This window comes from Maylandia zebra, linkage group LG8 (genome assembly GCF_041146795.1).
Source record: "Maylandia zebra isolate NMK-2024a linkage group LG8, Mzebra_GT3a, whole genome shotgun sequence".
Lineage (NCBI taxonomy): Eukaryota > Metazoa > Chordata > Actinopteri > Cichliformes > Cichlidae > Maylandia > Maylandia zebra.
Window position 1 is genome coordinate 10,651,329 of NC_135174.1, and position 17,409 is coordinate 10,668,737.

General features: G+C 40.6%; 1 protein-coding gene across 8 annotated transcripts in view; it reads left to right on the forward strand.

Moving 5' to 3' along the window:
* The first annotated feature begins 2,691 nt into the window (after positions 1-2,691).
* Positions 2,692-17,409, forward strand: part of arhgap17a (Rho GTPase activating protein 17a) — a 33,896-nt gene continuing 19,178 nt past the window's right edge. For 4 of the 8 annotated variants that reach the window (XM_004562287.6, XM_014409754.4, XM_004562288.6 and 1 more), the window contains exons 1-2: positions 2,692-3,275; positions 11,525-11,564. In XM_004562287.6, coding sequence (XP_004562344.3) covers positions 3,223-3,275; positions 11,525-11,564 — 93 coding nt within the window. In that variant the 5' untranslated portion in view covers positions 2,692-3,222. The remainder of the gene's footprint in view (positions 3,276-11,524; positions 11,565-17,409) is intronic. The other 4 variants (XM_004562289.6, XM_014409755.3, XM_024803533.2 and 1 more) reach the window with 1 other exon arrangement.

A 17,409-nucleotide genomic window follows, 5' to 3' on the forward strand; every position in this document is an offset into this window, starting at 1 on the left:
GGACCTCTGACACAGGTGTGGGCAAACTGAAAGGGAAATCCCACCACGTTAAAGTCAGTCTCACCGAGGACACCGAATGTCACTCAGATGATCAGACAATTAATCCTTTTGAATTCTGCACAGGAAGATAACAAAGTGTACAGCTGCTGAGATCATGAGACAAAGACTGTAATAAGCAGCTGTGAGGTTTGCATTAAACAGTCTGATACTGTCAGAGTGATTTCCGAACAATCCACATGACTGCATTAATGAACAGCTGAGTGGCAAATCTTTAAAATCCACAGTTTCGATCTTACAGAAGCGTAATGCATTTGGCTCTTGGCATAAGTCTTTTGGAGCCATTTCACTGGTGTCGGTTACTTGAGTTGAATGGCATTAAGGGTGAATATATAGCCTTTTTTATTGCTGCATAGCAAAAAGGATGTGGGCTCCATTCCCAGACTTGGTGATGCCAATGCTTCCTGTAAAATCCATCTCTTTCTGTGTATTGTCATTGCTTTCGTTTTATTTATTTATTTATTAGAAAGAACATCTTTTGTGTTCATTCTTGGTGGGTTTGACATAAATTTGAGATCATTAAACCCTGGAAGCCACGTTAAAAGAGTAGATCTTTATCAGTTGAATGAAATTCCTAATTATTATTAACATAAAGCCACATAAAAAGTCTGTAATATCAACAGCTTTGAAAGTGTCTTTTGCAGCAGCTGCATACCCTGCTCCCATTTTTTTCACTTCCAAGCTGTTTAGTCACTGGTCTTTGTGGAAAGTGCCATCTTTACTTGCATTTTTTCCTTATCTTTTTGTTTTATAATGTGCCTAATTTCTTTTGTTTCAGGTCAGTGAAACTTTTTTATTGTATTTTTGACTGGCTTAGGTCAGAATATATTCAAATGGTAATATGTTTTTTTCTTTAGATTTTAGTGACTTGTCGTTTAGGAAAGCAGCAAACCAAAGGCTCTTATCTGTCCTGCCAGTTTAAATTAAGTCTTTTTTTCCTTTGCTTAAATACAATGAGTCTGGAGACTTTTATTAGATTTTGCATAGTGAATTTTTGGTGGTGTGACTGTAGTTAATGATGTGGTCCATCTTCATGTTAAAGAAAAGGAACATTACTGGAGTCAAAGTTCATTACTGGAACTTAAAACAAATTCCTATAGTTTTAAGTTTTACAGTAGAACAAATTATCGGCCAAAAAAATACACTGCGTGAATGAGCATATAGAGGGCTTTCAAGCCTGCAGGAAACATAAAGCAGGAAATATTTACAAATTCACAAACAAGCTAACAAAGTTAAATCTACAGTTGTGTGAAACAAAGAAGGTTTTTAAGCACACCCTCAACTACTTCTGTTGGAATTAAGAGGGTCAGAAGGAGCCAGCTGCTAATGCACTTGATTCATTGGCCATTAGCAAGTGTGAGCACCTCTGTTTTGGCAGTTTGTAGGTCTGGAGCATTCAGGTGCATTAACATAATACCACAAGAGAGCACATTTACTCCGAGGTCAAACCGTGCAATGCTCAGAGAAACTGAAAAACAAAAACCCTTGAGCTACATCCTAGACTCTGCAGGCTTCAGTAACTCATTAAATATTAAAGTTCATGACAGTACAATTAGAAAAAAACAAGTATGACTTGTTTGGAAAGGTTGCCATGAGCCCTTTCTACCCCCCCCCCCCCCCCCCCCCCAAGAAAACAAACAAACAAACAAACATGGAAGCATGGTTTAGGTTTCCAAAGTTGCATCTGAACAAACCACAAGACTTTTGGAACAAGGCAAGAACAAAGTGGAGATGTCTGGCCATAATGCACAGTGCCGTGTTTGGCAAAACCCGAACAAGCACAAAAACACCTCAGACCAGCTTTCAAGCACGGTGGTGGAGGGGCGATTTGGGCTTGTTTTATAGACACAGGATCTGGGAGCCTTGCAGTCATTTAGTCGGCCGTGAACTCCTCTGTACATGCAAATATCTGGAGTCAAATATGAGCTCCAACAGAAAGACTGAAACAGGAAGGAAAGGTGCTGCAATCACTCAGCCTGACTGAAGTGCTGTGGCGGGATCTCAAGAGAGCTGAGCATAAGAAACAGCCTGCAAACCTCAATAAACTGAAACAACACTGTAAAGAGGTTTGGGCCAAACCTCCCCAACAAATATGCAAGAGACTGATAAACTCACACAGAAAGCAAACACCTGAAATTACTGCTCCTAAAGGTAGCTCTACAAGCGGCTCAATCACTTGCACTTAGTTTTTCACAGAACTGACTGAAGAAAGAAAGCTTCCTTTTTCACACCACTGTAGATACTATTTTTTAAACCATTTTAAGCTGCTGGGAAGAGGAAAGAAGGTTGAACAAAATGAATGTGGTTCTATGTGGAAACCCTGTGAGCAAACTCCTAGATGCTTTATATTAACTAGATCCACAAGGTTTAAGTGCATTCAACCCATTTGAGCTAAAACCAAAAATGTGTCTGTTTTTTTTAATTTTCACTATATTAGTGATATTATATGATAGTGATAAATTGCTAGAAGCCCTTTGTACCCCCCCTTCCCCCATTTTCCACTATACTAATATTAGTGATAGAAATGAAAAACAAAAACAAACAAACATCCTGGTGTTTTAGTTTAGGAGGGCATTGTTTTGAGTAGGTTTCTCCTGGCAGTGTCCAGGTGGAGGTGGTGCTGCCTGGCAGATGCTGGCCGTGCACTTACGTTACTTCCTGCCGCTGTGTGTGTGTGTGTGTTGGCAGTGGCAGAGGTGAGGTGCTGCTGCTGCGCATTCAGCTCTCAGTCATCTGCTGTGCTCTGGTGGAAAAAAGCGGCCGACGGATTATCCAGCTCCCCTAACAGTGTTAGCTATTCGGCTAACAGACAAGCCAGCAACCGAGAGGAGCCATGAAAAGCCGCCGGAGCCGGTGAAAGTTAGCCACGGGTTACTTTGGGACTTTAATGCACGCAAGGATACCAAAAAGGAGGTTCGCGGGTCATGCCGTCGCCCCCAGCGGGAACTTTTGCCTAGAATTTCCACTTGGGAAGGGCTAGCTCGGGGGGCTAGCTCGGCTACGAACTATTTTTAATTGGCTTTGGGCTCAATGGCTCTCGCTTGTTTTTCCCTGTCATAGCGACAGCTTGGAAAATTGGGAGAGGCCCCCTTGTGAAGTTCATGACAAACCAAAGGCCGGTTTTGAAGCTTAACTTCGGACGACTAAACTGGCAAGGGAGCGAAAATGAAGAAGCAGTTCAATCGGATGAAACAGCTCGCCAATCAAACAGTCGGCAGGCAAGTATTGTGTTCAGCTCCGAAGCTTTACAGGCGAACTAGCAGACACACTTTTCTTCTTGCTGTTCTGAGCAGCTTTCTAAAGCTTGTTGGACCGGAATTTAACTCTTAACCTTATTGTAAATTAACACCAACTTGTTTGGTAGCAGTTCTGACTGTGAAATTCAAAGAAAGAGAGTCACATGAACTGATATTAATTTAAAAAAACCTAATAAAAGGAAAGGCTACACTGGCAAGTAGAGCAGGTTTCATGAATGAATCGTTTGACAACCAGACTGAAGGATGAAAAACTCTTAAGGCTGAACTGATTTAGCAGCTTTTCAAATGGTTTTTTTGGTAAGTGCTTATGTAGAAGAGGGTGAAGATTTCAAACCTGGCCATTTATTATTAGAGCATTAAAAAACAGTTATAAAAGATACTGGGTTTCCTACCATATCAGCTGTTAGTCATATAAAATGATAAGAGTCTGTGTCTGATATCTCATGAACACTATACTGATTATGTCTGTGACAAAGGGGTTAAACCTTTGCTGTCTAGTCCATGTCGTTTCCTGCTTGCCCCCGTGCAGCTGAGTGTAGGCATCAAATTCAAGCGCTGTGCTGACTCTAAAGCCTATGAGACCGTGGCAGTGGCTTTATGTGCCGCCTCCACTTTTATTTTTGGGTTGTTTTACAGTTAAAAATAGCCCTCTTTTATTCTTGACGGAGCCCTTCACTCAATAATGGGTCTGAAAATCAGTGTTTTAGCTCATCTCTCTTTAACACAATGCTCTTCTGGTTGATTGGCTGACCCTTGCAAACAGAAAGTTTGAGCAGCTGCTTCAGCGCTGGCATCCAGAGCTGTGTGGCTGAGATCACTCCAGAAGTGATATCCTCAATTATTAAAACTGTCTGAAATGGAGCTTTAAAGCAGTCCAAAGCCTGAGATATGGTTTAATATTCACATCCGTCATTGTAATCATATTTAAAGGAAAGAAAACAGAGAAGAGCATAGCAAATCTCCTTTCGTCATTCCTTTGAATTTGAGGCGTGCGGCAGTGTTGAGGCTAGATCCGTTCTTAGAAAAAATAAGTAAGGGTTTATTTTGTCGTGTGTGGACCTGTCGGCAAGTGCTTTTATGTTTCTGTGTGATGACACATGCTGTCCCTGTGTAACTGGATATCTAAAGCTGGCGATAAGCTCAGCCTTGTGAAAACATGAGGGTGAGACATGTCAAAGGATCTTTTCACCCTCAGAGGTTTTTCTCATGATGTCAGGTGTTATGGGTATGCACCTTAGGCAGATATTGGGCACAGCCAACAGTGGATGGTACCAGATAAAAGACCCTAACAGGTGGGTTCAAGGATTTTTTATTTTATTTTTTTACAATGGTTAACAGTGGTTTAAAAAATAGAATATATAAGTCGCCTAATTTAGAAATAATTTGTGTAGTTTGGACTTGTAACATTTATAAGTAATAAATCGACCAACTAATCAGCAGTAAATGAAAATGCACATGAGCAGACAGGGCTGGCAGAAAATAAGTTGTTGGCAGCTTTGTTAAGTTGCGGTTATTAGTGTGTTGATGCGCATTCTGTGTTTACTTTAGCAACAGCAGCACTGACATGGAGGTCTATGGAGATATTCTGCTCCTAAAGCCAAAAACTCAGGACCAGGAGAAGCAGGACAGCTGGAATACTCATAATTCCCTGTCTGCACTCAGCAGCAGTAAATTAGAAGTGGAGAGAGTGTAATGCAGAAAACAGACACGTGTGTGCATGCAGTAGTTACTTGCTCTTATGTATGCACAAGTAGGGTTAATCCCTCATACACTCATATGCACGGCCTTCTGAGTGAGTGGTCTGTCAGCGGTTGGATTTGGAGCAAAGCGAGCATGCTCTGTTTCGTCCATTATGTTTGTGGCTGCTTGAGTCTGCAAAAAGCCTGGGAGTGCAAAAGGCCGTCTCGGCCGGCCCCCCTGGGTTCCTGTGATTGTGCGAAGGCAGAACACTGTGTCCAGCGAGCAGCCGCTCTGAGGAAATCTCTCCTTCTACAAACAGGAAGCTGCGTCCCAGAGCCACGCTTTCTAAAGAAGAAGGAGAGAGAGTTTCGGGAGAACTGATGTTGAATCAAGACAGTGAAACAGAAAGATAGCGGCATGTGATTCATGTTGGGGATTTTATTTTCTCCTCTCCTTTTAGATTACTGTGGCTTGCTGTCAATGAACTTTCTGACCCTTGGTCTATCTTTGTTTGCGGCAGGTAATGTGCTCAGATAGTGACACCTTTGGAGGAGATAACTTGGCAATAGGAAGTTATAGACTATGACTGCTGTCTGCATTAAAATGAACGCTCACAGACCTTGAATGAAGTGAGAATTTTACTCCATATAACTTTCAGTTAATGGGGACTTCATATGCTTTTCCTATTTTTTTTTTGCCATACAGTTGATGATCTGCATATTAAACATGAACAAAGCCTCCGGTGAGTTAAAAGTTACAGCTTCAGGCTGCTCTAAACACTTTGTTTCAGATAGTTTTTCTGCTTGTGAGAGAGCGTATATCCTTAATATCTTAGGCACGCATCAAACCCACAAACCTGCCATTCAAAGTTGATGAAAGCATAGCTTAAGATAAGAATTATTTTGAATCGGAGATCTACTCTTGTTAGAGAATAAAGCATAAGGAGCTGGAAATGCACGTCACATGTCTTATCTGTGTTTCATGTCAGTAACTAGAGTGACAGTAACACTTTGGCAATAATGGGTGGTGCTGAAGTGTGAGACAAGCACATGTATGTGTGGGAACTCGGACATAGATGAACCAGAAGAGTTTTTCAAGTTAAGCATGTTGGCACACCCCACTGCCTACCACCTCAACTAAATTTAGATGTGTGTGACATAATCTGGGTTGCAGAGGTAGATTGCCACAGTCACTTGCATCTCTTTTAATTATAGCTGCTTTGTTGTGTGCCTCTATTCTCCCAGGCGTGCGGTCAGCACATTGACAAATACTTTTAAATATCATCCTCTCAGCTTGCACTGTTTTCATCAACGCTTTTATCCTTCTCCCCCATTGTTAATAATTGACTGGCTTTATAAACAACAATATTATATAATCCTCTTTTGATGGTATATCTAACAACATAGCTGAGTGTTATGCAATTTAATCATGCATTGTATTTGAAAGTCCTTGATCGACTTGAAGAGAGGCTCAAGTTGAAAAGAAACTCTCCCTACAGGAATCAACAAAATGTCACCGTAGAGCTAACAAAGATAGGTGACTCTGGGCGTTCCCCCTCCACATTAACAATGGCATGTATCAGCTGGGATGCCTCTGTGGCACTGGTAAGCTATACGTGCAAGGTTAGGCTGCTGTTTCCAAGTGTTGCTTAAAACCAAGCGCTACATCTCAAAGACTGAAAATGACAGTGTACTAACAAGATCACTACCATGTGTCTCAATAATGGTTCCATCATAAAAAAAGTTCAAATAACTTAGAAAACTGCCTGTCACCAGGGGAAAAAACTGGTGGTTGTCAAGTGACTGCACTGAATATTTTTTGCATTTGGTGATTGACTAAAAGTATAGTTGCTTGCTTGGTTGAGTGTGGAGTCAATTCAATTCATATGTTGCCAAATCACAACAGCACTCACATCAAGGCACTTTATATTGAAAAATACAGACCATACAACTTTACAGTGAAAATCCCAACAATCAGACGTCCCTCTTTCAGCAAGCACTTGGCGACAGTGGTAAGGAAAACTCCCTGTTAACAGGATGAAACCTTTAGCAGAACCAGGCTTAGGGAGGATGCAGCCATGTGCCGTGACCAGTTGGGGGTGAGGGGAGGAAGAGATGACGAAATAAAAAGCACACTTTAGAGAGAGCCAGAGCCTAGTAATAACTAATGATTGAATGCAGAGTGGTGTATAAACGCATAATGAGTAAACAACCCAGCGTCCAATTTATCACAAGGTCGTCTGGTCGGAGGTCACCTGTCTCCACCCAGCTGCAGTCTGACTCACACTGATTGCTAATTTGCCGACGCGTTGCAGTCAATCTGAGCCAGTCTGCGCTGAAGAGCACATCTCGTGTGCACACGTGGCTTTGTAGCAGGTGACTCCATCTTATAGCAGTTTAATCGCCGCCTTGATGCACCACAGTCACTTTGAAGATGGCAGCTAATTATGAGTGGTTGCTGCAATTTCAAAGCAACCATTTCAAAGCCAATGAGATGGCACTTCATTGCACACAGCCACAGTAATTACTCTAATAGTAAACATGGAGCTTATTTAAGTTTCAGTTTGACAAAATAATTTTTAAAACTCATTTTCTGCAACTTTCTGTCATATTTGAGACTTTTGAATCAAGAAAATAATTGTTGTTTGCATCCCTTTTACGGTTTTGCACACTGGACTGTAGTTTAATTACCTAGTTATTATTAGAACATTTGGATATGAATATTGGTGGTTAGCTTTATCTTGATCTGTCTCTATACATCTTTGCTGTTCATCCCCATCTTATGCTTCAGGTTAATTTATCGGCTTACGTAATCAGCCACATTAGATGCGCCGTATGAGCTGAGTCACTCCATTATACCTCCAGCTCCTTTCATCTAGGCCCAGTATCCATTACCGTATGCCTTAAGCTGCCAACTGTTGCTGCTGTAAGTGCAGACCCTTTTTGGCTCCTGAGTTTAGTGACTGTGTTGAGTGGCCGGTAACAGCCGCTGTATTGTGTTCACGGCTTTACTTAATCGCTTTCTGCGTTCATAGTAGATCACCATGGTTACCATTCTGAACAAGCAGCATCCACGGCCGTGCAGCGAGGCGCTCTTGTTGTTAAGAAGTCACATGCAGCGCACAGTTGACACACTTTTCTCCAGAGGCTGCTGCTTCAGTGAGGCACGTCGGGGTCAGCTCTATTCACTGTCAGTCAGCTGATGCTGGCAAAACAATTATTGTTTTGTTTGTTGTTTGTCCTCTGATCTGGCTGCACACAGCCTATTTTTGACTCTGTGACACTGCATTTAAAGGTTTAAAGTGTTGCTTTCAGGTGAAATACCAGCGTCTCCACGATTGGGCACGTCATAAACACACCTCACCAGGTTCCTTTGTTCACATCAGCATCAGGAAGCTTAGCTCAGGGATACCAGTCAACTTCTTGTGTTTCTCTTGGCTTGTAAATGGTTTAGTCTGGTTTCGATTCAGCTCATAAATCACACATGTCATTAATTGGGCCAGTTGCAAAATGGATTTAAATGGCATGAATATGGCAGTGAGTTTTTTAAGTGCCTTTCCCGCAGTTTTTGTTGAGGTACCCTAGAAGTGTGGCTACTTCTTATTTTTTATTATTAATATGATCCTTTCTGTTAGCAATCAGAAATATGATGCATATTCTTTCAACCAGCTACATTTAGGCCAGCAACTGGAAATTGCTGATGCAATCGCAGGGCTGTGAGTGCAACACCTCAACCTTTGCATTCATTCAGGTTTTGCAACAGAAAAACAATAAAATGATATATTTAGGGGTTTTTTGTTTCAAAACAGGCAAGGGACCTAAACCAAGGGTGTCTTGCAGCATCTACATGAACAATTGAACAAACTGGTTGGATAGTATGCCCTGTTTAATGATCTGTGAAACGGTAGCGCCACTTGGCCAGCTTAGGCCTCAATCACACAGGCCTGTATTTTCCAACTGGTTGGCAAGTGTTTTCTGGAGGTTGCTGTCAGTCACTGGTTGGAATCAGACACAAAGAGGGTACTGCTCTCAAAACCTCCTCATGATTTCTTTGGTTGCTAACATATTTAATCTAAAATTAAATTAATTAAAATGATTCTAGACATAACCAAGTGGCACAAGGGTGTGATCTGTAGTGTTGCAATGAAGGGAAAAGTACTTGATTTTTAAGATCAGGACCACACCAAGAGCACTCCAGCATGTACACTAGACCAAAACATGGATTGCATATTGTGGTTTTGTAATCACTTTTTGCATGTGTGCACATTACTGTGTGTGTGTGGGGGGGGGCGTTTGCATTTTTCCACATCTATGTTGAAGTCTTGTCTGTAGGTTTCTGTGGGTTATTAGATGTTTTACTGTGGCTTTCTTCTGGAGAGCATCTTTCCATTCATCTCAGATTCCAGATTATTCTGGTTTGGAGTCTTTAACTCCCCCCTAATCGCCTCTGAAAAACATAAATAAATAAATGGATTACCCTATTTGTGCGTCTTTCCTTCGGACCCCAAACCTATGGTCCCTTCTCTGTCAGTCTGTTTCTCCTTGCTCCCTGCCTCTGTGTGGTAATTGAAAGCAGCTGTGTGGAGGTTACCATAGTTCATAGAGAGCAGTTTTTGGAGGAGGGCCCAGGATTTGTTTAGAGCTCAAATTTCCCAAAATTCAGGCAAATGACCGTCTTCAGGTTCTCTCAGTTGGAGGACTGAACCTGCACTTGGAAAAGTTTGCACAATAATTGGGCACAACCGCATCAGTGTAGACTACTTAAATGTCATGCCTCCCTTGCTTGACTCACAACTAGGGATGGGTATCGTTTAGGTTTTATCCGATACCAGTACCAAACCGGTACTTTTGAAATGGTGCCGGTGCTTAAACGGTGCTCGAACCGGTGCTTAAAGAATGGAGAACACACACTTTGTCCAAAAACCTCTCATGTTCAGCTGTTTTTTTTGTAAAAAAAAACAAACAAAAAACAAAAACAATGTTAGCCTTTTCTGCAGCTATAGGGGATTTATGGCATCACTCTTGGCTGGAAGCAGTGCTTAAACAATGGAAACAACACAAACTTTGTCCAAAAACCTCTCATGTTTAGCTGTTTTCCACTTTTTCTTTGGTCATTTTAGCCTTTTTGGCCAGGGTGAAGGGAGCATCTGCCATCAAACAAGAAGACAGCCGCATGTAACTACGACGGTGTTTGCTAGTTCACCTTACGTGCATTAATGTAATAACGTGGTTAGCCTACTCAACGTAAATTACACACGAACAACATTAAGCTACTCACGCAGAAAAGAACGGCTGCTGCGGCCATCATCATCCGTCATCATTTCTGCTACACTGGCAGGGCTAGGGGCCAGGACTCTCCTCTTCGGGTTTTGGGGGGATGTTGCTAACTCCGGGTCTGATAACAGACACCACACTCGCAGTAGATGTGCACGGTGTGAGGTCTCGCAGCAATCTATCAAATACAGTGCATTTCTTGGCTTTTAAAAGAAACGCTATGCATCGCCAGGTGTTTCATTGGATTTGAGGTGTTACCTCCTTTGCACAATATCACCTTAAAGCACTTGTTGCAGGCTGCTGAGTTTGCATCTTTTGCTGTGAAGTACAGCCAGACTTTTGGGCATTTTTAATCTGTAGCTCTGCTCTAAAAAAACGTATGTACCTGGGTCCGCCTACTATCCTCAGAAACACAAAATGATTGGCTAGAATTCAAAGTGTATCACAGCTCAGGAAAAGAAAGCACCGAAATAAAGCACCGAAATGTGCGCTGCTTTTTGGTCTGGTTACTACCGTTTATGTCAGAACCATACCGGTACCCATCCCTACTCACAACCATTTATTAGTTCATCCCTAGAAATTCAGATGTTGGCTAAAATACAGCACTTATTCATTGGAAGTATTGCTTGTATGAGCTTAATATAACTATGGCACACAAGGAAAAAAAATAACAATACAGCAGGCAGTAAACTGTCCCTTCTCTCTAACAAGAAGCCACCACCCCGTGTGAAGGCATTAACAAACAGTCTGAGGTGTGCCTGTGTTTTCCCAGCCTTCTCTCTTTAAGTGAATCTAATCTGTCTGACCTCTTCAAGTCCAACTATTAGTTTGCTATTAATAGTTCAGGCAGAGCAGGGCTGCATGCTGTGCGCATGAAGACATGAGTCTGAGCTCTTGCAGCTTAAGGAAATCAAGGCTTGTTGAGCAAACAAGAAAGAAACTGAAAGAGTAAACAGAAACACACCTTCTGTATTGTTGCTCGTTTTATTCACTTTAAGGACACACTGAAGTTTGAAGAGAAACATGACTTGCTTGACTGCTTGAGCCATGGAAACAAACTAAAAAGATCAACACACTCTTTCAACATTCCCACAGATTCCAAGGGCACAGCTTTGATTTTAATTTAACTGTGGAAGCCAGCGTTTCAGGGTTAACGTCATTTCCCTCAGATATTTTTCAAAGTGTATTGAACCACTTGTCTGCCGTCATCTGTCAGTGCTAATTTGTGCTCTCTTGTTTATTTTTTCTCACCCACAGAGCAGAGAAAACAGAAGTTCTCAGTGATGACCTCCTGCAGGTAAATCATTAACCGGACACTGTAGAGCTCTGACCAGCTCTCAATGTGGGCGTATGTGTCAAGCAGGGGTTGTAGCTGGTTGTGCCATTGTGTCTGTGTTTTGTATGAAATCAGTTTTTATTTACATCTCTACAATTAAAATATTTGGAACAGGTTAATTGATGACATGTTCCTCAATAAGGAACCAGGAGTGCTCTCAAATGCACTGAGTATTGAATCCAGCACTCCACTGTGGTGCTGACACTGAGCTTGAGCTTATCGTCTACTGAAATTTCTAAAGTATTGTGTAGTAGTGTATAACTGATTGTCATTAGTATTAGATGTACAATGCTGTGGAAAAGTCTTGAGTCACTCCTCATTTCTTTATGTTTGACTATAAAAATAAACAATACATGCAGTGCTTTGTTGAAATATCTGATGTATAAGGCTGCTGCCGATTGGGAACCAAAAATTTCCCTTTTGAGTTCATCACCTCTTGCTACCGACTTTAAGTCCTTGAGCCTTTTCTCCCTGTTTCCCTTCCCCACAAATGGCTTCTTGACAGCCAAACTAAAATTGATACCATTTCAGATTCTGCTTTAGCAAACAGTAACTGGATCAACTGAAGGTCCAGATGCCTTTCAGGTCCTCTGTCATTTCTTTGCTGGATTTTGTTCTGTCTCTCAAGGACATGAATTTGCTCTAGATGGTTTTTTACACCTGCCAACTTGTGCAACAAGTTGAAAAAAAAATATGTATCTGAAAATGGGCATCTACAAGGACTGGATAGAAAATGACTGAAACCAAACCAGAAACACTGCAAAACTTTCAGAGGGGCTGGAGAACAGTTGCTTAAGACTTTCTCAGCTTCAGCAGATTAATACTATAAATTTGCCATTCTGTTGCTGCTTCATGCGACAGTTACAGCCACAGTGTAGGACGGATCGCTGTCGTAGGAACTCGATCTCAACAGCAGTCAGACTGTACAATATCCACACAAGATAAATGCTGTATAAAAGCACATGTATATTTTATCATTCCCACTGCACTTTATGTACATTATAAAAAAAAATATTGGTGTATTCTGGCTTTTCTTTTTTTCTATTTAAATTTTTCTAATATAGCTCTAATTCGCCCTTTCTTCCTGTCGCTTGTGCAGCTGTAACAAGTGAATTTCCTCAGTGTGGGATTAAATAAAGTCTATGTTTATGCCAGTTACTTGTCTTGTCTTCTAGGGTAGTCACTGGGAGCACTTTGCTGTTGACTTCTCGGTACTATGAAGTGACGAGCCAGGACATGAATTTCAACCACGGAAGCGTTAATTTTTAACTTAAAGAGTGACTTCACTGAGTACTGTAAAATTTAGCAAAGAGTTGTCATGACAAGTGCTGGGTGAATAACGGTATATCAGTGCATTCATTTGAGTAGTACTTGTGTAACTCATGTGGCTGTTGCTGGTACAGGTGAGAGTCACCAGGCACTCTGAGACACAATATTGTGATTTTTAACATTTTGAGATATGCCGAGTATTGAATAACATATATTATAACATCTGTAGTACTGAATATTGTAATAACGTATATTGCAATTTATCACCTTTTTAAAAACTGCTTTGTCTATATCTGTTTTAAACGATAAGATACAATCATCTCACTTTGGCTAATTTTTGCTGCAAGATAAGATTGTCAAGCACGCCATCACTGTCCATAAATGTCAGTCAGTCTGCAATTGAATGTTGCAGTCGAGTTGGCAATTACATGCAGTCTATTTCTGATAATATAGCAATTAACTGTGATAAGTCTTGAAAATCACGTATCTGTTGCTGCCTACAGAGACAGAAGTTCACAACACCCTCACATTCCAGACACAAGCTGCAGTCGGTCACAGAATATGTAAAAATTCTGTGCAGCCACTGATTTTTGTAGATGCAAGGAGGTTGCTGTCTTGTTTTTACTCATGTGACTGAACAGGTAGGAGACAGCTTTGTTAGGCTAAGGTTGTCCAGTGTTGAATGGTGTTACGATTAAGCTGATTTAATGTTTACTTGGGTAACGTTAATGTGAACGTGCTTGAGATGAGCTCTCTTGTTTGTAATATTTAATTTATTTCATAAAAAAAAATTCAAATACTACATTGATACAATATCACCATGCTAAACATTGCGATACTATGATCTATCAATTTCTTTCCACCACCTCATTGCTAGAAAAGTGCTGTGAAGCACATGCAAAGTACTTCTGAACTCTGCGTGCAGAGCAGCAGATATATCTGTCTGCTGCCTCTGAGCTGATCTGAGGCAGACAGCAGGTGGGGCTGGGGCAGAATACTGGCTGCTCAGCAAAGACATTCCAGCAGTGAACATGGTCTCTGTTTTAATGGGAGATGAATATAAACTGTCAAGGAAGCTCGGCTGCCTTTGCGCTACTTCCTGCAAAGAGATGCAATGTCCATCACCCTCCATTATTTTCATTGGTCTCTGCACTGTCACCTTATATTGCTGATTATCTAAACCAACAGTAAATGAGAGATGATGGACGTGAAAATGAAGTGAGCCTCATATGGACAAAATGCACATTTGAGTGACAGCTAGAACATCAGATTCAGAGCCAGCTGGACTTACTATAATTCAAGTGGACAACAGTGGTGACTTTAACCGCTTGGGGTGCTTTTTCACTGAAGAAAGGAAGTTATATTTTTCTGACAATTGACTTTGACCGCTCCTCAAAGACACTGTTGTTCTACGTCTGTCTGGAAATCAGCTGTTGTTTTCCTGGAATCAGTCTCTAGGATCTTTCTGATAAAGAAAAATGGAGTGAGTCACTCAGAGATGGCGACTCAATCACCTTTAATTTCTCCGAAGGCTGCTTTCACTTCTTGTCTTGAAATAGGAATTCTCTGTTTGTTTCTTAGTAAACTTTTGTGTTGTTCTAATGTTTTTGCAGAAGACAGTTTAATTTGTTGTGGTACATCTTCTGTTAATACCCAGTGATAATGTATAATTTCCAAAAATGCTTTTAATCCCACCTACTGTATAGCCACTACAGCAACAAATACTCTGCTTTGGCAGTAGATGTGTTGAGTATTGTTAATTTCTCATTTCTCTCAAGTATGGAACGCCAGGACTGCCATAATGAATTAATTAAATACACCATTAAATAATTAATTAAATGTGGCAATAATTAATTAAAATGTGAAATACATAAATAATTAATTAAATGTGTCAATAATTAATTAATTAAATGTGTCAATAATCAATTAAAATGTGAAATACATAAATAATTAATTAAATGTGTCAATAATTAATTAATTACATGTGTCATAACTATTTATTTAATTAATTAATTCCAATTTTAATTAATTATTGCCACATTTAATTAATTATTTAATGGTGTATTTAATTAATTCATTATGGCAGTCCTGGCGTTCCATACTCAAGGGCCTTCTGAGCATGACTTAAAACGCTAGTAAGATACATTAGCTAACATAATGATTGTCTATACACTTAATTAATATCCACTGAGGTTCTAATACATACCCTCATAAAAAAACAACAACTTTGTTTGGATGTACTGTATAGAGGTAAGTGTGGCCACATCAAAGCAGTAAGAAAATCCTCATTGCATCTTTGTATCCAAGCAGTGAGTCGAAAGAATTCTCATTCATGTTTTTGTTTTTTTTATACTGTCATGTTGCACACCTTGGTGCCCATTTGCAACCACTGTAACTCACTCAAAATGCCACTGGTAGAATATGGATGAACAACAAGTAAAGATAAACCAGTGCTCCAGTTTTTTTAGATCCTTAAATAGCTTCCGGTTAAATATCGAGTTTAAGTCTCATTATAGATAGATGTCATAGATGTGTTTGCTTAGTACATCCCCAATAGGAACAAGGACCAGTGATAACAATAATGACCACTGTAAGTCCAGGCAAGTACTCTTAGTAGTTTATTTTGCTCCAGTCCACTCATAAAATCCAGTTAAAGCCTGCATGTTGGCATGGTAACCCACTAGTGTTGACTCAAACCTACATTAGACGAAGGTGGACAGTTTGTTCCTGAGTGTCTGGCTAGAGATAATCGAATTCCCTACGTAATCACTGCTTACTATTAATCTGCTATTGTGCCTATGTTCATGTTTTACTTATTTGTGTCTTTATTAAGTTTGTCTGTAATATATTTGGTTTTAATTAATGGCACTTTGATTAATCTCTTTATGTAATAAGGGATGATGGAAGTACTGTCTGAGAAGCAGCTTAGATTAGAACAAAATAGAATAGAAAAGAATAGCTCTTTATTCGTTATACATGTAGAACAAAATTGTGGTTGCTCAATGCCAACTATGCAGGAATAAAATATAAATGATAAGACAGCAGGCAAAAATAACAAACAGGGGAAATGTACAGAATCAAGAAGAATATATGCAAAGCAAGAGAAAGGCGCAGAATGCAGAACAAAGTGCAGTCAGGTTCAAAAAGTATTTGAGCAAAGACACAATCTTTTTTTTGCCTCTGTACACCACCACAGTGAGTTTGAAATGAAACATGGTGCGATTGAATTGCAGACTTTCAGAACCATTTTTATATGTAGACCCACATTTCAAAGGCTTCGGATGGATAAAATTCCTTTGGAGTCTGTGACTGTCTGAAGTCAAGAGCCCATGGACGTCACTAAATGCTGTATTTCCTCTCTTGGGATGCTCTGCCAGGTCCTCAGCTGCTGCTTATTTGTGGGCCTTTCTCCATTCTGTTTTGTATTTAATAACTGGAAAGCATGCGCTGTTGGACTGAGATCACATGACTCAGTTGGCTATTGAAAAGAACCCACTTCTTTTCCTTGAGAAACTCTTGCTTTTGCTGTAAGCTTTGGGTCATTACCCATTTGCACTCTGAAGTGTTGTCCAAGCAGTTTTCAGGATTTGAAAGCTGAGCAGACAGTACAACCCTGTGCACTTCACAATACATCCTGCTACTTCTATCAGCAGTCACATTATCAGTATATCTTAGTGACGTAGTTCCAGTGGCAGCCTTACATGCCTCCACTATGTTTGACAGGTGTTGTGCTATGCTTCAGATCATGAGCTGTTTCTCTCCTTTTCCATCTTTTCAGTTGTCATTCCAGTACTTGTGGAAACTAACCAACTCTTTACAGTCAGCTTCTTTCTTAGCTCGATTGCCTCAAAGCGGTCCTCTGCTTGATCCTCCGAGGTGGGAAAGAGTCAGCCAGCATTCCTGTGCCAGCTGCCTGCCCATTTCTTCTTCTCTGTATATAGCATCAGTCCACATGGGTACTGCAGAAGTACTTCAGAAATATCGTGTTGCCAGTGTAATAAGTTCGGAGCCACCTGTTTGAACACTTCTGTCATTGATCCCTCCTGCAAACAAAGAATATTTTGTTTCCCATCCAAGGCTTACAGAATAATTCCACCCTTAATGCGTCATCTCAAGCTATTTTTTGCTCTTTCAGGACATGTTCAGACATGTTAACATCATTTCTCTTAGGAACCAATAAATAAACACATCCACTGTCTGTCTTTTTCCTCCCTGTCTGTCCTACATATTATTGGGATTCCCTTTCCTATGACGCATCATGGGATTGACCAAGTATTGACCTCATCACACGGCAGGAGGGGAAAAAAACACGCCCCGCTGCTTTTCAGCTTCTTTTCGGATCTGCCGAGACTCCTCAGGATAATTTATTCTTTCTCTGGCCCCACTTTCTAACAATGTAAGGAAGAAAGTTCCTGCCATGTAATCCAAACATTTCCCATACACCCACACAGGAATTTAGGCCCTTCTAGAGGGGAATCCCCTGAATGTTTTTGTACCAGGCACTAAATGAACTGGGTCTAATCACTGTTCCCAAGCC